General features: G+C 42.5%; 1 protein-coding gene and 1 long non-coding RNA gene across 6 annotated transcripts in view; one reads left to right on the forward strand and one right to left on the reverse strand.

The window, feature by feature from the left end:
• LOC135089722 (uncharacterized) overlaps nt 1-19759 on the reverse strand; it is a 259283-nt gene that overhangs the window by 143099 nt on the left and 96425 nt on the right. The gene's annotated exons all lie outside the window — the stretch shown is intronic.
• Nucleotides 241-19759, forward strand: part of LOC135089416 (uncharacterized) — a 24268-nt gene continuing 4749 nt past the window's right edge. Inside the window, exons 1-6 of the mRNA XM_063984958.1 lie at nt 241-370; nt 454-542; nt 4160-4362; nt 10962-11097; nt 11751-11884; nt 18285-18361. Coding sequence (XP_063841028.1) covers nt 241-370; nt 454-542; nt 4160-4362; nt 10962-11097; nt 11751-11884; nt 18285-18361 — 769 coding nt within the window. The remainder of the gene's footprint in view (nt 371-453; nt 543-4159; nt 4363-10961; nt 11098-11750; nt 11885-18284; nt 18362-19759) is intronic.

Here is a 19759-nt window from a genome sequence, read left to right on the forward strand (position 1 = left end):
GAGGAGGTGGAGGTGGAAGTGGAGGAGGCGGAGGAGGAGGAATAAAGGTAGAGGCGGAAATGGGAGAACCAACAGCAGCAGGGGGAAGAGAAGGAGAAACAGAAGGAGGAGGAGGAGGAGGAGGAACACCTACAGGAGGGAACATAATGATGATGCACGAGGAGGCGATGAAGGAGGTACTGGCGGAGGTAAGACAAGGCCAGGTGATGCTACAAGGCCTACCTGGATTTGTACCTGGCCATGGCGTGTTACCTGGAAAAGGTCAGAAACCAGGCTCTTTACCTGGCCACCTACAAGGGCCTATACAAGGACCCCTACCAGGACAAATACCAGGTCAACTACGAGGGGCACTACCAGGACAGCTCCAAGGGCACATACAGGGAAAGATTCAAGGACAAGCTACAGGGGAGCCGAACTTGGATTTAAGTCACATCCTCCCTGAGCTGAACTTAGAGAACAACACGGTGACGGAAATAAACGCGAATGTTGGGGACGTGGCTCACCTGCCGTGCCGCTTCCCACAGCTGTCCACCCTGCACCAGGTGAGGTTAAGGTTAAAGAGGCTAGGTGGAGGGAAGAATGTTGAACGGGATGGGACAATACGGAGAAGTGGGAGAAAAAGTGAGACAGGATGAAGAAAGGATGTAGAATGAATGGAAGGTACAAGAAGAGGGAGAAAAGTGGAGGAAAGGAAGAGGTAGGATGAAGGAAGGATGTAGAATGAATGGAAGGTACAAGAAGCGGAGGGAAGTGGGAGAAAAGTGGAAGGAAAGGAAGAGACTGGATAAAGAAATGATGCAAAGGGGAAGTTTCAAAAAGGGGGAGAAAAGTGGAAGGAAAGGAAGAGACAGGATGAAAGATGGAGCGAGTAGTGATGGAAGACGATGCTAAAAAATGCAGAACGGGACGGTAGAGAAAAAGAGAGGAAATGGAGTGGGAGAAAAGTGGGAGAAAAAGGAGACACAGGATGAAAGGAGAAATGGGGACTGATGAAAAGCAATGTTAAATATATGATAGCGGCGATGGCGGTGATGTGTTATACAGAAAAGATTTATAGAGAAAGATGACGCGAAATAGGAAAAGTGAAGAAAGGGAATAGACAATAGGAGGAAGAAGGAACAGAGAAAGAAAGGATAAAAAGAAAGCTGAATGAGAGAATAGATGAGAAGAGACAACGAAGAAATGGAGAAAGAAGACAGGGATAAGATAACGAGGAAAAGATTTGTTTAAGAAGCATGGGGATGAGAGAGAGAGAGAGAGAGAGAGAGAGAGAGAGAGAGAGAGAGAGAGAGAGAGAGAGAGAGAGAGAGAGAGAGAGAGAGAGAGAGAGAGAGAGAGAGAAACCGTGGTGTGTGTGTGTGTGTTTGACTCATATAAACAGACAGATATTCATATTTTTTTACTGACCATCAAAAGGAAATCTGCGTATTCTTTATGCACTAATCTGTTTCTCCTTCTTTTTTGCTCCTGACGCTTTGGTCCCGGTCGCCCTCCCCGCCTCCCCGCCCTGCCCGCCTCCCTTGGGACTTGTAGAAGGTAGGTTGAGTTTCCCTTTCCCTCCACGTCATTCCGGATAAGGAAATGTTGGCCCCTGTATGAGTAAATGGTGTTTAGGGTGATTGGGGTGTTTGCAGTTCCCGCCACTTTTCCAGGGTCAGCAATATGGTGCAGTGGTTTTGTTTCTGAGGAAATGGTTGACTTGTTTACGTTTTAATGGTGGTAGTGGTGGTGGTGGTGGTGGTGATAGAAGGGTACTGGTAATGAGGTGGTAATTGAATGGTGATTACACTGCTGACTTGTAAAGAAGGAAGATAAATAATGATTGTAGGATAGTTTAGTAATGGTAGTAATAGTATTGCTAGTAGTAGTATTATAAGTAGTAGTAAGAATAATAACAGAAATACCATTAATAACAACAACAACAACAATACTACCACCACCACCACCAACAACAACAACAACATCACCGCCACCGCCACCACCAACACCAAGAACAGCAGCAGCAGCAGCAGCAGCAGCAACTCTCATACCAATAATTACCATCCCATTAACACAAACAATGCTAACACCAGCAGGGCCTGTATATGTTATTTTCCGGGAGATTTAACGTGAAAGGAAGCATGGCATAATATCTCCCAAGCTTTCATAACCCGCTCCTAATCACCTGTATCACAAATGAGGCCACGAATAAAAAGAAAGAAAACGTAGTCACCCTCAAAAAAAAGAGTAAAAGAAAACGAACCTTATCGCTATCATTACTCCAGCACGAAGCAATATTACCATAACGTCCCGTGGTAAAATAAGAGTAAAAAAAATGTTGAAGTTTCGGGTCGGCGTGAAAAATGGAAGGCATCATAGTTTTCCTTTAAAATACGAATCAGCAATGAGGCACAGCGGCGGGCTCCATATTTAGGGGAAAAGTTGAGCCGGGAAGCAAGGCGGCGGGTGCGTTATTAAATATACACAAGGGAAAATGCAATCCACGGTGATATTTGACTTTCATTTCTGCTCCTCCTTTTCGTCGTCGTCGTCCTGCTGCTCCTCTTCTACCGAGCCTTCTGGTCCATCACGCCCTTACTCCTGCAACTCTTTGGTATTAATATTCGTGGATCTCTCTCTCTCTGTCGCTCGTTCTCGTTCTCGTTCTCTCTCTCTCTCTCTCTCTCTCTCTCTCTCTCTCTCTCTCTCTCTCTCTCTCTCTCTCTCTCTCTCTCCTGGAATATAATTGAACAGCAGGCACACCGGGGCAAGGTACGGACAGGCTGCTTCCCTGGATCAAAGCCTCCTCGCTACACCAACTTGAGGACCCGCTCGCCTCTAAAGGGAACAGTGGCGCTGGCTGGCTGGCTGGCTGGGCTGGCGATGGGTGGCTGGGTGCTCGCCTGCCCGCCTCTCCTCGCCCTCACAAAGCCACACATTACCTATTTACATTTCACCTTTTGTCCGACGACTGACTTTTCATACTGATATTTTCTGGTCGGAGTGGTATGTATTAGATGTAAATTCAATAACTTCTTGTTTTGAAGCTGAGTGCGTTCGCTGGAGAAATGAAGTACTGGCTGGGGTTTGGATGGCATGAGATGGATGTGGTGGTATAAAACTGAGGTCATTTGTGGGTGTTTGATTATCTAGATGACTTGAAGATCAGCTAATCAAGTTATTTTTCGGGTTAAGTGAGGTGAAGTGAGGTTAGGTGAGGTTAGGTTAAGTTAAGTTGGGTAACGTTAGGTCAAGTTAGGTTTGGTTACATTAGCTTAAGTTTGATTTAGTTAGGTTACGTCAGTTAGGTTAGGTTAGATCAAATTAATTTAGCTTAAGTCAAGTTTAGTTAAATTAGGTTAGGTCACGTTAGGTCATATTATGATGAAAGTCAACAGGTGGTGGCACATGATATAGCTGTGGGTGATCTCAGTGCTCATCTCCGTCTTATCTGCCTTTGATCCTCTGGTGGATGATGTCCCTTGCCGCGGGTCACTGTGGCATCTAAGTTTCATAGTTTACTCTTCCCGGTCTTCCCCCAAAACATTTATCAACCAACCCGGCGGAAGGGCGAGCAGCTGGGAGAGGTATGCGGCGCCTGTCCCATCCCGGATTAGAACAAGACCCGTGGATTCGCAGCCAGACGTGCTAGCCATTAAACTGTGGGAGGTTAGGTTAGGTAGTGTTGAACTAACCTAACTAAACTATTTATACTCTAACATATCCTTAACCAACCACAAAAAAAATAAAAATAAATAAATAAGCCTTGTGACCGATAATCATGTAATCCCATTATTACTATCATTATTTTTTTTTTACTTTTGAGGGGATCCAATTTCTTTTTTTTTTTTTTTTATAGGAGTGACATCTCTCTTCTTGACATTCAATTTTCTTTTTTTTCTGTTGGAATCTCTTGACCTTCATTTTATTAAGAAATATTTTCCTGCCTCCCACTCTCAAACTATATTACGATAAGATCCCGGAATAACACGTGGTAGTGAGTAAAAGTCCCTTCTACGCTCCGTATACACGCTCTCCTGCTGCTACGAGTGCCATGTTCACGCTTTTCTTGTTAGCTTCCTTGGCCTTCATTTCAGTAAGCGACAGTCTTTCGTTCCTCACGTTAAGACTATTTTTTTTACGTTCATACCTCAGACTTTAATGCAGGTGTGAGTAAAAGTCCCTTGTATCTTCCTTCTATAGGCGTTCCTGCTCCTACAAGTGTCGTGGATCAGGAGGACAGACTTTCACATCCTCACCACGGGCGTCTACACGTACACCACGGACATGCGCTTCAGTGTGCTGCATCCTGAAGGCACAGACGATTGGACGCTGCAGATCAAGTACGCTGAGGAGAGAGACAACGGGACCTACGAGTGTCAGGTGAGAGAGTGTTTCTATCTGGCTTCGTTTAATTTCCATCCAACGCTTATCCCTTCTCTTCGTCGCTCCAGTTTTAATCTCGTCGCTGTCACTGCAGTCCGGTGTTCCTTTTTCAGCCTTTGCTTCTCTCCGTCCTTCCCTTTCTCCATTTTAGCTCGCGATAAGGGCGAGGTGCATCGATTCGAATTACGAAGCGAAGCCATCCTCGTGGAATTTATCCTATATCTCGCCGCGCTGCTCGTGTTTAATTTACACAGACTGAAGTTATATTTGTATGATGGCAGTCACTCGTGAATGTTTGATATAATGGAAGGCAGACTGTCAGCTTCTCCCACACTGCCTGGAGAAAAGATTATATTTCAGTGCGCTTTGCTTTTGCTGTCTGATTCACCAATTCCAAGTAAATTCATCTCTTTTTGGTGAATGGTGACTTAAAAATACACACACAAAAACGGAAGATCGCTGGCTTCTCCACCGCTGATAGAAAGAAAAATCCAAGCCATTCATGGGAGTTGCATGATTTTACAAAGGTGAAGAGACTATTTTCTCATTCCCTGGCACCCTCCCGCCTGCCAGTCAGCCTCGACCTCTCCGGCGGCCTCCAGCGCAAGGCCTGTGCGTGGCGGCTCACTGGTTCCTGGACTCAAGCTTTAAACTGAGACTGGGCTGAGCGGGAAATGGCGAGTGACGTGAATAGCAAAATGTGTTAGGTGTAAGTGTATGTATATGTAAAGCCTAGATGTGTTTCCTGCTGCGATTCTCTCTCTCTCTCTCTCTCTCTCTCTCTCTCTCTCTCTCTCTCTCTCTCTCTCTCTCTCATATAGAAAAAAATACAAACCAGAATATATTTTCTCCCTAAATATTAAACGCACCGATCCGTCTACTAATTACTTCTTTTCAGAACTTTAATTATGAACGAACTACATATATTTTTTACGCGACCACCTGGACAAAAGAAAAGGCCTAACATCCTCCACCACCACCACCACCACATCACCATTAGGGACGCAGGAGACGCCTCTTTTACACAACCATCACGGAACATTAACCAAAGCCAGAATTACAAGAGAAGTTTCTAAATCCTCATCATAATTTCATCTCCGCCACATGACGCAACAGCAAAGACTTGGCCCTGAGAAACTAAAGCAGATCTAGACTTTGAAGGGAAAGGCGCCGTACACTAACCCAGTAACGCCTCACTTTCCAGGGACGCCGGACACCCTCAGCACCTCAGCACATCCTTCTTTACCTGCTAAAAAGGAGGTCAAGGGCTAAGAATAGGAAATCTCTACGTATTTTTCTTCAGCCGCTTTTTTTATGTAAATGTCGATGTCGTGTTTATAATTAAAAGAATAGAAAATAAAAGTGGCCGTGTTTCTGATGCCAAACTTCGATGTAAGAAATGTTTAAGAAATGTTTAAGGAAAGAAGAGCCGGACTTCTATGTATCATAAAAGTTGAAGAAAGAATAGAAGCGGCCGCGTGTCTTTCTAATGCCAAACCCCGGTGTAAGTAAAGAAAATAATTAGAAAACTTGAACTCGTATTGCTATAAAACTTGAGGTCTTTTAATGCCTGGAAGCTGCCAAGACTAGGGACGGGGAGCGCTTCAGCCTTAAAGAAGGATGCGGGAAGAAATTAATCATGTGTAGCAGTTTATCATCCACAGTTTGATACAATAAAATAGGTTTGTAAATAGATCGCTGATTTACGACAGTCTACAGTTCCCCAGATGATGGATGTGCCTAATGATTGGTGCATCGGGGGGACTGTGACGAGCCCTAGCATTATTCATACAACAAATCTACATATATATATATATATATATATATATATATATATATATATATATATATATATATATATATATATATATATATATATATATATATATATATATATATATATATATATATATAAGAATAAGTGTTCGAAGCAAATATATGAATGTATTTTGATCATGCAGTGCAGTGTAGTGAATGACGAGTTGTACTTTGGTTAATTCTCGTTCAGCAAAAGTGAAATGTGAAGTGAAGTTCTTGAAAAGGACAAATGGATAGCAGATATACACAAAGCTTACCGAATTTTAAATGACGGCACAAACTTTCAAAATGTTACCACAATAAATTCCAGACAAATACAACATTTTTCATTGTTACACAAACATAAGATAAAACACACCATTTCCTAAACATATTGCCTTCAAACCCCCTAAAATGACAGTTTCTGAATAAATTTCCAACACAACACAAAACTAAAAATCAAATAGTTTCAAAATAAACACAAAATATCATAAAGACACGCACACATATTCCAACCACTTTCAAACCTACGACATCAGAGGATGGAAGGGGATTAATAACACATCCTATAGATAGAGAGGCAAGGTGCGAGGACAGGCGGCGCGAGGCAGCAGGCCCAATAAGGAACACGAGGCTAATATCGACACGGGGAACTCAGCGACTCATTAGGCCATTACTCACGCCGCCGCAGCCTGCACCTGTAAATTATCTGCACCTTAAACGCCGCCCTGTCTAGAGTCGACACCTCAACGCTCACTAATTACGGGTCTCAAAGCGGTTCCGGGACTAAGTAATGACCTAATATTTCGTCCTCAGCGTCTCACTCGCTTTCACAACCCGTAAATAATGGCGGACGTCCCCAGTGATAAGTTCCATGTCCAGAAATATATTTAATGCTCCCTTCTGTCCTGGTGAGGGAGGAAGGGATAGAGGAAGGGGCATGGGAGGGGCATGGGAGGGGGTATGTGGGTGGTGTCGGAGGTGAAATAGTGAGGCGAGTAATTGTGAACGTGCGTCCATTAGTGTCTTGTTGTACATCAGGGCCAAGGAAACGAGGCCAAGAGGACCATGACGCAGGAGGGAAAGCTCGTTTTTAAGCGTGGTCGCGAGATACGTGCTCAATGGTGTAGAAATTAATCTCTCTCTCTCTCTCTCTCTCTCTCTCTCTCTCTCTCTCTCTCTCTCTCCTTGCTATCAGTGGATTTGATAATTACATGATACAAACTGTCCATCAGGAAAGCCACAGTTCTGTCTCTCCCTCCCTCCATCCCTTCCTTTGATGATTAAATGATAAAAATTGTCCCCCCAGGAAAGGTACATTTTTGTTTTGCGGTCCACGGCGTTCTATGACTCCTTTGTATTGGCGCTTACCAATCAATATTAGTGTCTGTCTTTCTGTTCACTGTCTCTCTTGCTGTCCCCCTCAACTCTCTCTGGTTCTGTCTGCTGACGTATGCATTTATGTATGAAAATATGCAAATAAATCCTCTAATTCACATTGTGCCGTGTTGAGAGAATCCTGAGCTATTGTGCCGATATAAAAAATGGTCAAAATCCTCATAATTGAAGAGCAGCAATACATGAAATTGGATTGTATAATATTCATGAAGTCTGGATGAAATACTAATAGTGTTTTGTCATTTTGATGCACACAGCTTTACTCGCACATAGCACGTTACAACTGCAGTGTGAAAGTGTAAGCCAGTTAACAACAAAATACCTCGTGACTCAGCCCGCCTTGCGCAAATAATACAAATGTATCCACACAACGAAATTACACCACGAAATGAGTTATATTATACATGCAGTAATATTCCCTCATGCACTGCGGGGTGTTTGCTGCCTTGGAAAAGAATGAGAATGCCAGTATTTTGCTACACTGATGTAATAGTTTCGCGTCATCTTAGCACCGCATTGTGGCGTGTAATGTGCACCTACTCGTATTTATCATTCTACCGCTCCTGCTCACTTTCGCTTTTAATTAACACTGAAACGTTAATGAACAACAGCTCATAATGGCGCAGTATGTACATATATTACATTGGCATTTACGTAAGGGAAAGGGCTACTGTTGTGTTCCATTTATATGAGAACGCGTCAAAACTCAGGGTGTGTGGGCGATGTGATGACGATTTTAATTTACTTTGTCGAAGAAGATAAAACAAAGACTAGAAGCAGCATCAGAGGCGGGATACGAACGTGGGGAGTCCATTTTTACTACTTCTGTATGATTGTTTATTGGCCAGCGCCTTTGTTTCTTCTCAATAACAGTGTGGGAGGAGCCAAGAGAAAGAATGCAAGGAAATGAATAAAAGTGGAAATAAGACATCGATTGCTGAATATGAAACAAGGGAAGGAAAGCCCGCGGAGGTTTCCTGTCATATTTTTAGCCAATACCAGAAATACAAGTCATACTGGGAATTAGGTATTGATAGATGAAGTATTTAAACGTGGTAGGATGCAACAGTGAGAATTCTGAATAGAAAAACAAAAAAAAGAATAGTAAAATATAAATTATCACTATTACAAGGAGGGAAAGAGAAAGAAAAAGAGGGAAGAGGAAGGAAAGGGAAAGGAAGCACTTGACAGAGAGAACAAAAGCCGTAAAGGTGTGGAAGAATTATGGCCTGGTTTTGTATGAGACCCATTTTTGGCTTCCTGCCGCTAATACACACACTCGCTGGGTCGTGAAGGAGTGCCGTGTCTTCCCCCTTCATGGCGCGCCTTATTGTGGAGGTCTCAAAATAAACACTGGCGAGGAAGGAAGCGTAATTCCTTCGCCATCAACAGTAACACGAAGGAAAACAAGAAACAGGTTATTGCGGTAAAGATCCACCATTACGTCTAATCAGAAATTTCAGGTAATAAGTAAAGTATATTCCAACCTCACACAAGGATCGCAATCTGAGCAATTTAATGAGAAAACACCGGAAAACTCAACTCGTATGTAATGGAAGGCAAGTAAATAAATAAGTAAGTCATGCTCATAAACCTTCCTTCCTTTACAAGACAAGTGCGTGATTTATTATACCGGATTAAATTTACTTCATATTTCGCTGCAAGTTGGTTCCCCGAGGATGTGTCAGGTGAGGGCGAGGCGCGGCGCGGTGCTTGTGGTTCCTACCGTCAGTCTTCCCACCACAATAGAAAGATTAAGGAGCGGCGTCTTGGGAAGGGAAGAGGTGAGGAAGATGCTGTGAGAAGGGCAAAGATTTATGGCGAGGGAAGGGGATGAGGAGGCGAAAAACAAGGATGAGCTGCGGCGCGAGAAAGGAGGAGACAACACGCAAGTAAGTAACCGGGAAAATGAAAATGTAAGTAAAAAGGGAGCGCGGAAAAGTGATGAGCGGAAAAAAAAAATAAAAATTGAAGGATAAAAGATTTTTTCATATTATTCCGGGTGGAAACACGGAGCAATCATAAACTGAAATACATTATGCACGCAGGAGAATCACAACACGCACACGCACACGCACACACTCCCCCCAGCGTTTCAACACCTTCGGTCACGCAACACGGCTCCACGCCCACTCACCTCACGACGCGGGTAAAATTAATTTCGAGATAAACACGAGGAAGGGGAAGTTGTGTCGTAAATTGTAATTAATTTCCTAATTTGTAACCCTTTGCTTAACATTCCTCACTTAGCGCTGAAGGACGAAAGAGGAAACAGGAAGCCATAAAAACAAATAAATGGACGCACTCACTCCTACTAGTTTGGGACACGTAACTAATGGCTTACGGTCTCTATGGCCTACTCATTTACCGGGGGAAAAAAGTAAAATTTAATATGTAATTTGATTTGCTATACTTGCAGACTTAATGAGACAGCTGGGGATGAAAGAAAATGAAATCTGAGTGACGCTCTTATAGAAAAATTGGATTTAGTACGAAATTCTGTTTACGAAGGAAGGCAGACTAACGGAAAATACAATGACAAAAGAAAAGGTAAGTAAAGAAAACGGAAGTGTAGCAAATACGGATATGTATGCCCCTTGAATAGCAAATGTAAACAGCACAGCCGGAGCATAACAGTGATAGAAGTGGAGTAAATAATACATTATGCTTACGAAAGAGGGACAGATCGATGGCAAGAAGGGAGGAAAAGTAAATGTAAGTTGGTGGTATGTCTCTTATTTCTGATACAGTAGAAAGTAGTCTGAATGCAAGGCTGACAGACTAAATACCTGAAAAAATAAATAAATAAAAAAAAACAGAACAATCGATGCTAAGGGAACGAAATGATACAGAAGGATGGTAGATAAATAAATGAAAAGAGGTACGTCCGTTCATTCCCATTTACCAAAAAAAAAAAAAACAAACAAACAAATAGAAAAAAGTCATGTAAATACGTTACGAAAGAGACAGAGATTGATGGAGAACAAAAAAAAAAAAAAAAAAAAAAAAAAAAGAAACAAGCAAACAAGAGTAAGGAACAGTAAAGAATAGGGCCACATTTGTCCTTTCTCTTGAATAATAACAAATAACCTTAATTCTTCTCGTCCTCATTCATTCCCTTGCCTGGCGTGTCCTTTAGTGCCTCCACCACCTAAGTAAAGACCACTGACGGGGAATTGATACTGAAATAAAACATTACCAGTCCACCGCGTCCCGTGTTTACGAAGCAGTAGCGGGGAGATATATGGGAACTGTATTGAATGCGGTTGTGATATCGTAAGCCTAATATGAAGCCATTAATCTCTTGACATGTTGCGTGTTTTGATGATTTATTCCATCTTCCGTATGTTTTTGTTTTATGTAGGATACTCATGAAGGTCCCTCTCTCTCTCTCTCTACAGATGTACACAGGGACGGGCGTGCTCTCTCAGTTCGTTAAATCTGCACGTTAATCGCCCACGTGCAGCCATCTTGGGGCCGCAGGAGCTTCACGTGCAGGAGGGAGACACCTTTACCCTCGTGTGCGTCATCCAGCAGGTGTGTGTGTGTGTGTGTGTGTGTGTGTGTGTGTGTGTGTGTGTGTGTGTGTGTGTGTGTGTGTGTTTCAAAATCAACTAGAAATATCGTGCGTGGAAAGCAAAAGGGTAAAAAAAAATAAAAGTGAAAAGTAATTTAGCTAAAACAATCATTTTACCACAACGAAGAAGAGTGACGTAAATGTCCATTTTTACCTGTGTTGGCAAAGCGACGTGCATTTTTTTTTGTTTTGTTTACTATGTATTTGTCGATCTATGTTTTGTCTATCTCTCTCTGTCTGTTTCCCTCTCTATATATCTGTTCTTCTGTATATATATATCTTTCCATACGTTAGCGTGTTTATTAATGTCTATTTCTATCTTGGCAATTTCTACTTTTTTTTTTTAACTGACTATCGCACAGTGTCTATCAGTGTCTCTTTATTTCTGTCTATCTATTTTCCTACGACCATCCATCTGTCATTTCCTATCGATTTCTGTCTCCGCCAATTTATTCATCAACGAATTACAATTTTTTTACGGTTTACCTTTCCATCTGTGTACCAGTTACGAATTTCCACTATACACCTATCCATGTGCCTCTATCTACCTGTCTGTGCCTCTCCCTCACCCACCCTGTCCCTCTCTGACACACCAAATCCGATTCCGAAGCAGGGCAAACCTCCCTTCGTGTTCTGGTACCACGGGGAGAAGATGGTCAACTACGATGGCAGCAGGAACCGTCTGAGCGTGATGACCAAGGTGGAGGGGACGAGGACTCACTCACGACTGACCATCACAGACGCCAGGTGAGTGTGGGCGGTGGCAGTGCATGTCAGATAAGGCTTTGTGTGTGTGACAGCGCCCCTTGGTGAATGCAGGGAGATTACGTGGGTTATTAAAGGTTTAGGCTAGGAAGGTAAAGCAGGGGTAAGGGTACAGGTAAAGAAAGGGTTAGGGTCAAGCAAGGTAAGGGTTTTATTCAAGGTAAAGATGGACAGGACGGAGACAGGTAAAGCTGGTGTGAAGGGAAGTGTGAGGCAAGAATACACTTTAAACAGGGGTTCTATATAGCTGAGGTGAAGCAGAGGTGAAACCAAGAACAGGTGAAATAGGTGAGACAGAACACAGGTGTGACATGAAACTGAATTCAGTTGAGTGAAATATCATACTAAAAACTTGACTTCTACTTTAAACACAGTGACCAGAAACGTGAAATTGAAGGAAGAGAAGAACGCGACAAAAAGGCAAAAATGTGAGGGTTGAGGAGTGAAAACACGTTAAAAACTAAACGATACCACCAGAAATGCAAGGATAAAGATAGTCGAAAAAACTGACTTAACCTAAAGATAATAAGAAGCAAAAAGGTCAGGCTGGGAGAGGAAAGAAAAAAGAAAAAAACGCACTTATAAGTTAAAACAGCGGAGAAATAGCAGGTTAGCGGAGAACAAATTTCGGAGATAAGTTTTTTGTTACAGGTAGGAAAGTGGGAAATAACACGTGCGGATATACAAGTGCATGTCGAGGTAAGGAGAGAGAGAGAGAGAGAGAGAGAGAGAGAGAGAGAGAGAGAGAGAGAGAGAGAGAGAGAGAGAGAGAGAGAGAGAGAGAGAGAGAGAGAGAGAGAGAGAGAGAGAGAGAGAGAGAGAGAGAGAGAGAGAGAGAGAGAGAGAGAGAGAGAGAGAGAGAGAGAGAGAGAGAGAGAGAGAGAGAGAGAGAGAGAGAGAGAGAGAGAGAGAGAGAGAGGAAACTATTAATAGACGAAAAAGAAAAAAAAATTAAAACGCAAGATACGATATCTCCCAAATAACCGGGAGTAGGAAAACTTTTTAAAGGCGAAGAAAAGAAAGTCTGCAACTCCATGTATACATTTACTGATACGTACAAGTGGTATATAAAAGTTCGCTGCCTTTCTGAATTCCTCAAGCCCTCAGGTGTGAATCTAAGCCACGGGGTCCATCCCGGGAAAGTTTGCTAAACCGTCCTAAGTTTCCGTAGAGCAAGATGTGAATATCGCTTGATTTCCTTCAGCGTATCACGAGAGAGAGAGAGAGAGAGAGAGAGAGAGAGAGAGAGAGAGAGAGAGAGAGAGAGAGAGAGAGAGAGAGAGAGAGAGAGAGAGAGAGAGAGAGAGAGAGAGAGAGAGAGAGAGAGAGAGAGAGAGAGAGAGAGAGAGAGAGAGAGAGAGAGAGAGAGAGAGAGAGAGAGAGAGAGAGAGAGAGAGAGAGAGAGAGAGAGAGAGAGAGAGAGAGAGAGAGAGAGAGAGAGAGAGAGAGAGAGAGAGAGAGAGAGAGAGAGAGAGAGAGAGAGAGAGAGAGAGAGAGAGAGAGAGAGAGAGAGAGAGAGAGAGAGAGAGAGAGAGAGAGAGAGAGAGAGAGAGAGAGAGAGAGAGAGAGAGAGAGAGAGAGAGAGAGAGAGAGAGAAATGTATATATTCACCCCTATGAAAATACAGTTTCCCATTTAGACTGAAGGTTGCAGCTACTCGACAAACAGTTGGAATATATCGAGAAGGGAGGACACACAGCAACAACACTCACACTTCCTCTTACACTCACACTCACTCACTCACACCCACTCCCACACATCCACTAGGCATAGGAGCCGCTGCTTAATAGTTAACTTGCGCACTTAACGATCGAAGTAACTAGCAAACTTTGGAAATATTGGCACATGAGGCGATTTCTCTCGACTAATTATCAGTAAACACGTTGAGAAAATAGTAAATGAAACAGTGCGTCATGTTCCGAGGGTTCTCCATGCTGCGTGTTTTCCTGTTCAGCAAATTAAACGTTTTGAAATAGTTAGGGGGAGTCTGACAGCCCTAATTACCAGTTGCATTAGTTACCCTTACTATTTCTCATATTTACAAATGGTCTGTGAAATAGCAGTTAATTTCAATCATTTGAGAAAGGTTGAAGAGTGGGATATATATAACTTATACATATATTTATAAATTAAATATGAATGCAGTCAATGTAATTAATGAAAAAAATATATTGTTGCAACTTGGTAAAATAAGAGAAAAGTATTGCGTTTATTCGACCAAGTTTGCAGTGAATTTTTCTTTTTTTAGGGGAAGTGTTGAAATGTGAAGTTTGGTTTTTCTTAGAGGTTCAGAACTGTTCTCACGAAACTTTCCTACAACACACTGGATATAACCTGCAGGGAAAAAGGTCATCTATGTCTGAAAGTAAGTTAACAGCGAAAATTAATCGGGGAAAATATCAAATATCAGAAAGTTAATTTTGAAACACACCATGCATGCAATTGACACATGTCGCCCCAATTCTCTCTCTCTCTCTCTCTCTCTCTCTCTCTCTCTCTCTCTCTCTCTCTCTCTCTCTCTCTCTCTCTCATCCCCTCCTATACTTTTACATCTCAAATTAGTAAAAGTCGAGATTAACTTAAACTACTTACAATTTATAACGTAACTGTCCCCTCGCCCTGCCACGCCACTGCCCTTCACCCTCACACAGACACACTTTTCCCTTCCATTCCCTTGCCCTTCATTTCCCTCTCTCTTCGTCCTCACCCTACAACCCTTATTCCGGGGCTCTTTACTCCCGCCTTTCTCATTAACATTCAAATAAAGTCATCGGGAGGTGCTTTGCATGTTCGTGTTACTGCTTCATTTGCATACCAGTAAGCATTGTTTTTACTCCCCATCCCTGTCTCTTTGTCTGTCTAACCGTCTGTCTGTCTGTCTGTCTGTCTGCCTTTATGGATGGATGGATGGATGGTTGGAGTTGGATGGTTGGATAGGTCCTTCTGCCTGCTTCCTTCTCAGATCTATAAGACGAGAGCGAGAGCGAGAGCGAGAGCGAGAGCGAGAGAGAGAGAGAGAGAGAGAGAGAGAGAGAGAGAGAGAGAGAGAGAGAGAGAGAGAGAGAATAAACGAACCTACAAATCTATTTCCAGCTTCCAGGATCCAATAACTATGATAAGGATCAGGTGTTTAGTCAACTTACAGGCGAAAAAAAGGATGGCTGCCTGTTTATTTATTTTCTGTCATCAGTCTTTCTACTTCCCTTTCATGGGAGCAAAAAATAATGGACATGTTTTTTCACTCCCCCTTTTTTTTTTTTTTTTCAGTATTGGTCGGTAGTCGAGCCTACCAATCCGCGAGTTGCGAGCGGCGCTTAACTAACGCTGATTGAAACAGGTGGGGATGGGGCGAGGCGTTAGCGCTGCACCAGGAAGGTGGAAAAAAAATATACGCAGAGACGGATAAAAGTAGACAATCGGACTGGCGTGCAGAAAAAAATTGATAGGCAGATAGAGAGACAGGTGTATAAACAGACAGATTGATTTGTAAACTGTTAGACGAGCGTACAGACAAATAGATTGATGGAGTATAGATAGAAAAAATGATGGGTAGACAGACAGATAGGCGTTTAAACAAGTAGACGGATGTAGAAACTGGCAGACGAGTGGGCAGACATGCAGAAGGACGGATAGACAGATAGACGGCATACAGACTCGCAGACGAATGGGTATACAGGGAGACGGACAGACTGGCAACTATGCATACTAGAGGAGTGAGCATAACTTAAAGAAGGGAGGTAGACGGGCAGAAATTGACGGAAGGGTAGATAGAAATAGAAGGCCAGGTAGGCGAGGTGACACGAAGATAAACACAGGTGTATATGACTGACAACCGCATGCACAGAAAAAGAGGAGGAAAAAGAAAAAGGCAGGACGATACACAGAGACAATTTAAAGGGCAGAAACAGGTGGATGAAGACGGAAAAAGATGAAAATAAAGAAAATAAAATCATGTATAAAGAAACATTTAGGAAGCAGAAAGAGCTGAAAAAGTAAAACATAAAACATGCATCTAAAATATACAGAGAGGAAAAAATATAAATAAAATTGCATATAAACCCCACAAAGAAATACAGACAAGTAAAAAAATATAGAAAAAAAAATGAAAAAAAATAAAAATAAATAAAGGATTAAACTTTACAATGAAAAATAAACATGAAGAGAAAAGAGATACATAAAAATTGAAAGATAACAGTAAAGGCAACATTCATCAATAATCCTTTACCACGAACAGAAGTTAAGCAGATAATTATGATTGATGCCCTCAATATTATCTTTTTTATTTTATTGTATTGGGAGGAATCCAATCAGGCAGATGCTTGGCCTTGTGTGTGGGAAGACTTTTCGGCTGGTTTAACACGCAGGAAATATGTGTTAGCGATACTGAAAGCTGGCGTGCGGAGTAATATCGGAAAAGAATGTGGAAGGAATATCTTGCAAATTATTGGTTTTATCCCATAAGCGTACATTATGCCAGACAGCCAAGAACATGTGAGAATAAAATAATTACGAAAAACACGAATATAACGTAGGATTACACACAGAAAAATGCTGTAAAATGCTGTAATTATCTTCTTAGTGGGGAATAAAAATCACAATAAGAAGGTGAAAGTAGATTACGAGATTAGAAAAAATGTATACTTCAGACCATAAAGATTTTAGGAAAGATGAAAATAAACTTTTTTTCTCTTTCTAATGCAGCACAAGAGTGACGGTTCCTGAGCAGCGACTGTTTATCGTGAATTAATGTGACAGCTCGATGCTTAATGGCTATGCAGCACAAACTTTACGCATCATGTTAACAGCACAATAAATATTCAATGCCTGCTCTTCCTCCTCCTCCTCCTTCTAGTGCTAGTACTAAAACTATTACTACTCTGTCTACTATAAATTCTACTGCTGATCCTAATGCATTTCTACAACAACAACAATAAGAACATGAACAAGAAGAGCAACAACAATAACTACTACTACTATTACTACTACACCACCACCACACCAACAGTAACTACTCCCAGCACAACAATTATTAACAAACCTAACAAATCCAAAACGAAAAAAAAAAAAAAACTCCATTACATCTGTTTTCCACCACCACCACCACCACCACCACCACCACCACCACCAGCGCCACCACCTTGAGAGAAAGCATCAAGCCTTCCTCTTCTCTCTTCCAATCCTTCTCGGTCGGCGGGTCTGAGTGGCGAGATGCTGCTGGCCTGTTTGCTCCTCGTAATGGGGTCCGCTGGGAGGACACGCTAAGGTTCACGAGCCGCTTACACCCCATTGTTTACAGCCTCTCCCACTAAGACACACAGCGCAGGGTGGGAGGGAGGGGTCATACAAGGCCATGCCGTAGACAAATATACATTCACCTGAGTCAACAGCTCCTAGGTAGAGAGGAATATGGCAAAAGGAATAGAAGGAAGGAAGGAATGGGGAATATTAGTTATTTATTTTAGTTACTCCTTCGTTTTTTGTGTTTTTTCTTTTATTTGTGTATTTTGCAAGGGGAGGAGAGAGAGAGAGAGAGAGAGAGAGAGAGAGAGAGAGAGAGAGAGAGAGAGAGAGAGAGAGAGAGCGTTAGTAAATCTTCTTTGTTCCACGTTTTATCTCCTTCCTCTTCAAGCACAAACAGAATAGCCCTCTTCACTCCTCCTCCTCCTCCTCCTCCTCCTCCTCCTCCTCCTCCTCCTCCTCCTCCTCCTCCTCCTCCTCCTCCTCCTCCTCCTCCTCAGCACTTCACTCCCCTGACATCTTTTTTTTTTTAGTTACTATTTTACACACACACACACACACACACACACACACACACACACACACACACAAACGCACACACACCTTTCTCATATTGCTTTCAAGGTGCTTTACTCAGTGAGCTCTTTTGTGGGCATCCAACAATAACTTTTCCTCTGGATTTCTCACACTTTCATTCTTTTTGTCTATTTTATCACACTTTCATTTTGATCTATTTTATCCCTTTCCTTAATATCTGTAACTTTAAAGAGTCGTGGCAATGTGAATTCTTTCTGAAATAGAAGTAGAATTAAATCAGTAAGTACATTAATATTTTTTTTACACAGTTTACTCACATAGTTAACTAATATACGCTTTCCTCCTGTATACCAAACATATACACGCTCATTCTACATCAAACACACACACACACACACACACACACACACACACACGGCGAACACATTCACTATTCCCGTAAGATAGAGCCATTTCCTTGAGACGCGAGACGGACGCCGGCTCAAGTCAGTCCCTCCTTGAAACACCTCTTACGTTTCCATTTTCTGAGACAGTTCAATTAACAGAGTCAGGTTTCATGCGCTTTGAAATAGGCGTTCAATCACATCCCGTTTTCTTTGTACCACAGGAGCTGGGATTCTGGTAATTACTCCTGCATCCCGCCTAACGTGGAGCCTTCCTTCGTCATCGTCTTCGTCACAGAAGGTGAGTGGAGTCAGTCAATTGAGATGTAAAAAGTAGTGGCTTGTAACGTCCTTTCAGCAAACCGATAGATATTCAAAATAGGAGATTCGTATGCCAGGAGTTTATTTATGGTTGTAATTAAATGCATATTGCCTCAAAGGTCTGAAATATAGTCCCCTCTCTCTCTCTCTCTCTCTCTCTCTCTCTCTCTCTCTCTCTCTCTCTCTCTCTCTCTCTCTCTCTCTCTCATGCATAAAAATGAAGTCTATCGTTGCATTTCGTTATCTGATAAGTCTGCCGAAGAAAAGCAGCCCTGCATCACATCACTCGGAATAAATATTGTTGCAGCGGAATCCATTCTTTCTTCTCCTCGGAGCACGTAATTGTTATTTTCGTTTTCATCACCAACGAAAATAAGCGGCAGAATTATTTTTCTCTCGACGAAGCATTTTTTCCACATTCCCTTTAACTTTGTTTGCACGTGCTGTTAGGAAGGGAGGAAGGGAGGAAGGGGATGGGAGGAAGGGGAAATATGGTGATGGAAGTAATGGGTAGGGGACATGAGGGAAGGGGAGAAAATGAAAGGGAAGAGACGGATAGGGGTGACGCAGAAAGGGAAGGGAAGGGAAAGAAGGGAGAGGGGAAGAGAGTGGAGAAAAGAGAAAGGAAATCAAGGAAAAGGGAGACGAGGGGAGGAATATGCAGGGATATGATGACAGGGAAGTAAAGAGTAGGGGGAGATAATGGGAGGGAACGGAAGAGGAGGGTAAGGGAGTGGAGGAAAATGAGGGGGAAGTGAGGAAAGTGAGGGGAAGCAAGGGATGGAGCAAAGTGAGTGTAATGGGGAGGGGAGGAAAGTAGGTAGGGAGGGAGACAGACCTTGTATTGAATTTACATAAATCTATACCATGAAAAAAAATAAATCATGAATATTACATGCCGAAGGAAACACACACACACACACACACACACACACACACACAAGTAGACGTTACCATTCTATCCATCTGGTGTGTCTGTTCCACTTTCTTCTTTACATTTTCCTCAGCTGTTTTCTTCCGTTTCTCCGATTTCGGTCTGAGATCAAAAGAACGACCGAATCATGGGGAGTAGATCCGGCGCTCGCAATTCCGGATACGTATAAGAGACGTTGCCGGAATATTTGCTGCGATATCTGCGTGTGTGTGTGTGTGTGTGTGTGTGTGTGTGTGTGTGTGTGTGTGCCCTCTTCCGGGTTTTACTGACGAACGACAACACACAAGTAGCATCGGATCACGGTAAACTCCGGTAAATTTCAGCTAATCGAACGTTACAAAGCCATTTTGAACGCACATTAACGCTGCAAACGAAATTACGCAATCACATACATCTGCTGCGTGTGATTCGTGTCATAAAACCCAAAGCGATGTTAACTCAGCC

The sequence above is a fragment of the Scylla paramamosain genome, chromosome 33, assembly GCF_035594125.1.
Source record: "Scylla paramamosain isolate STU-SP2022 chromosome 33, ASM3559412v1, whole genome shotgun sequence".
In the NCBI taxonomy this organism is placed as follows: Eukaryota; Metazoa; Arthropoda; class Malacostraca; order Decapoda; family Portunidae; genus Scylla; species Scylla paramamosain.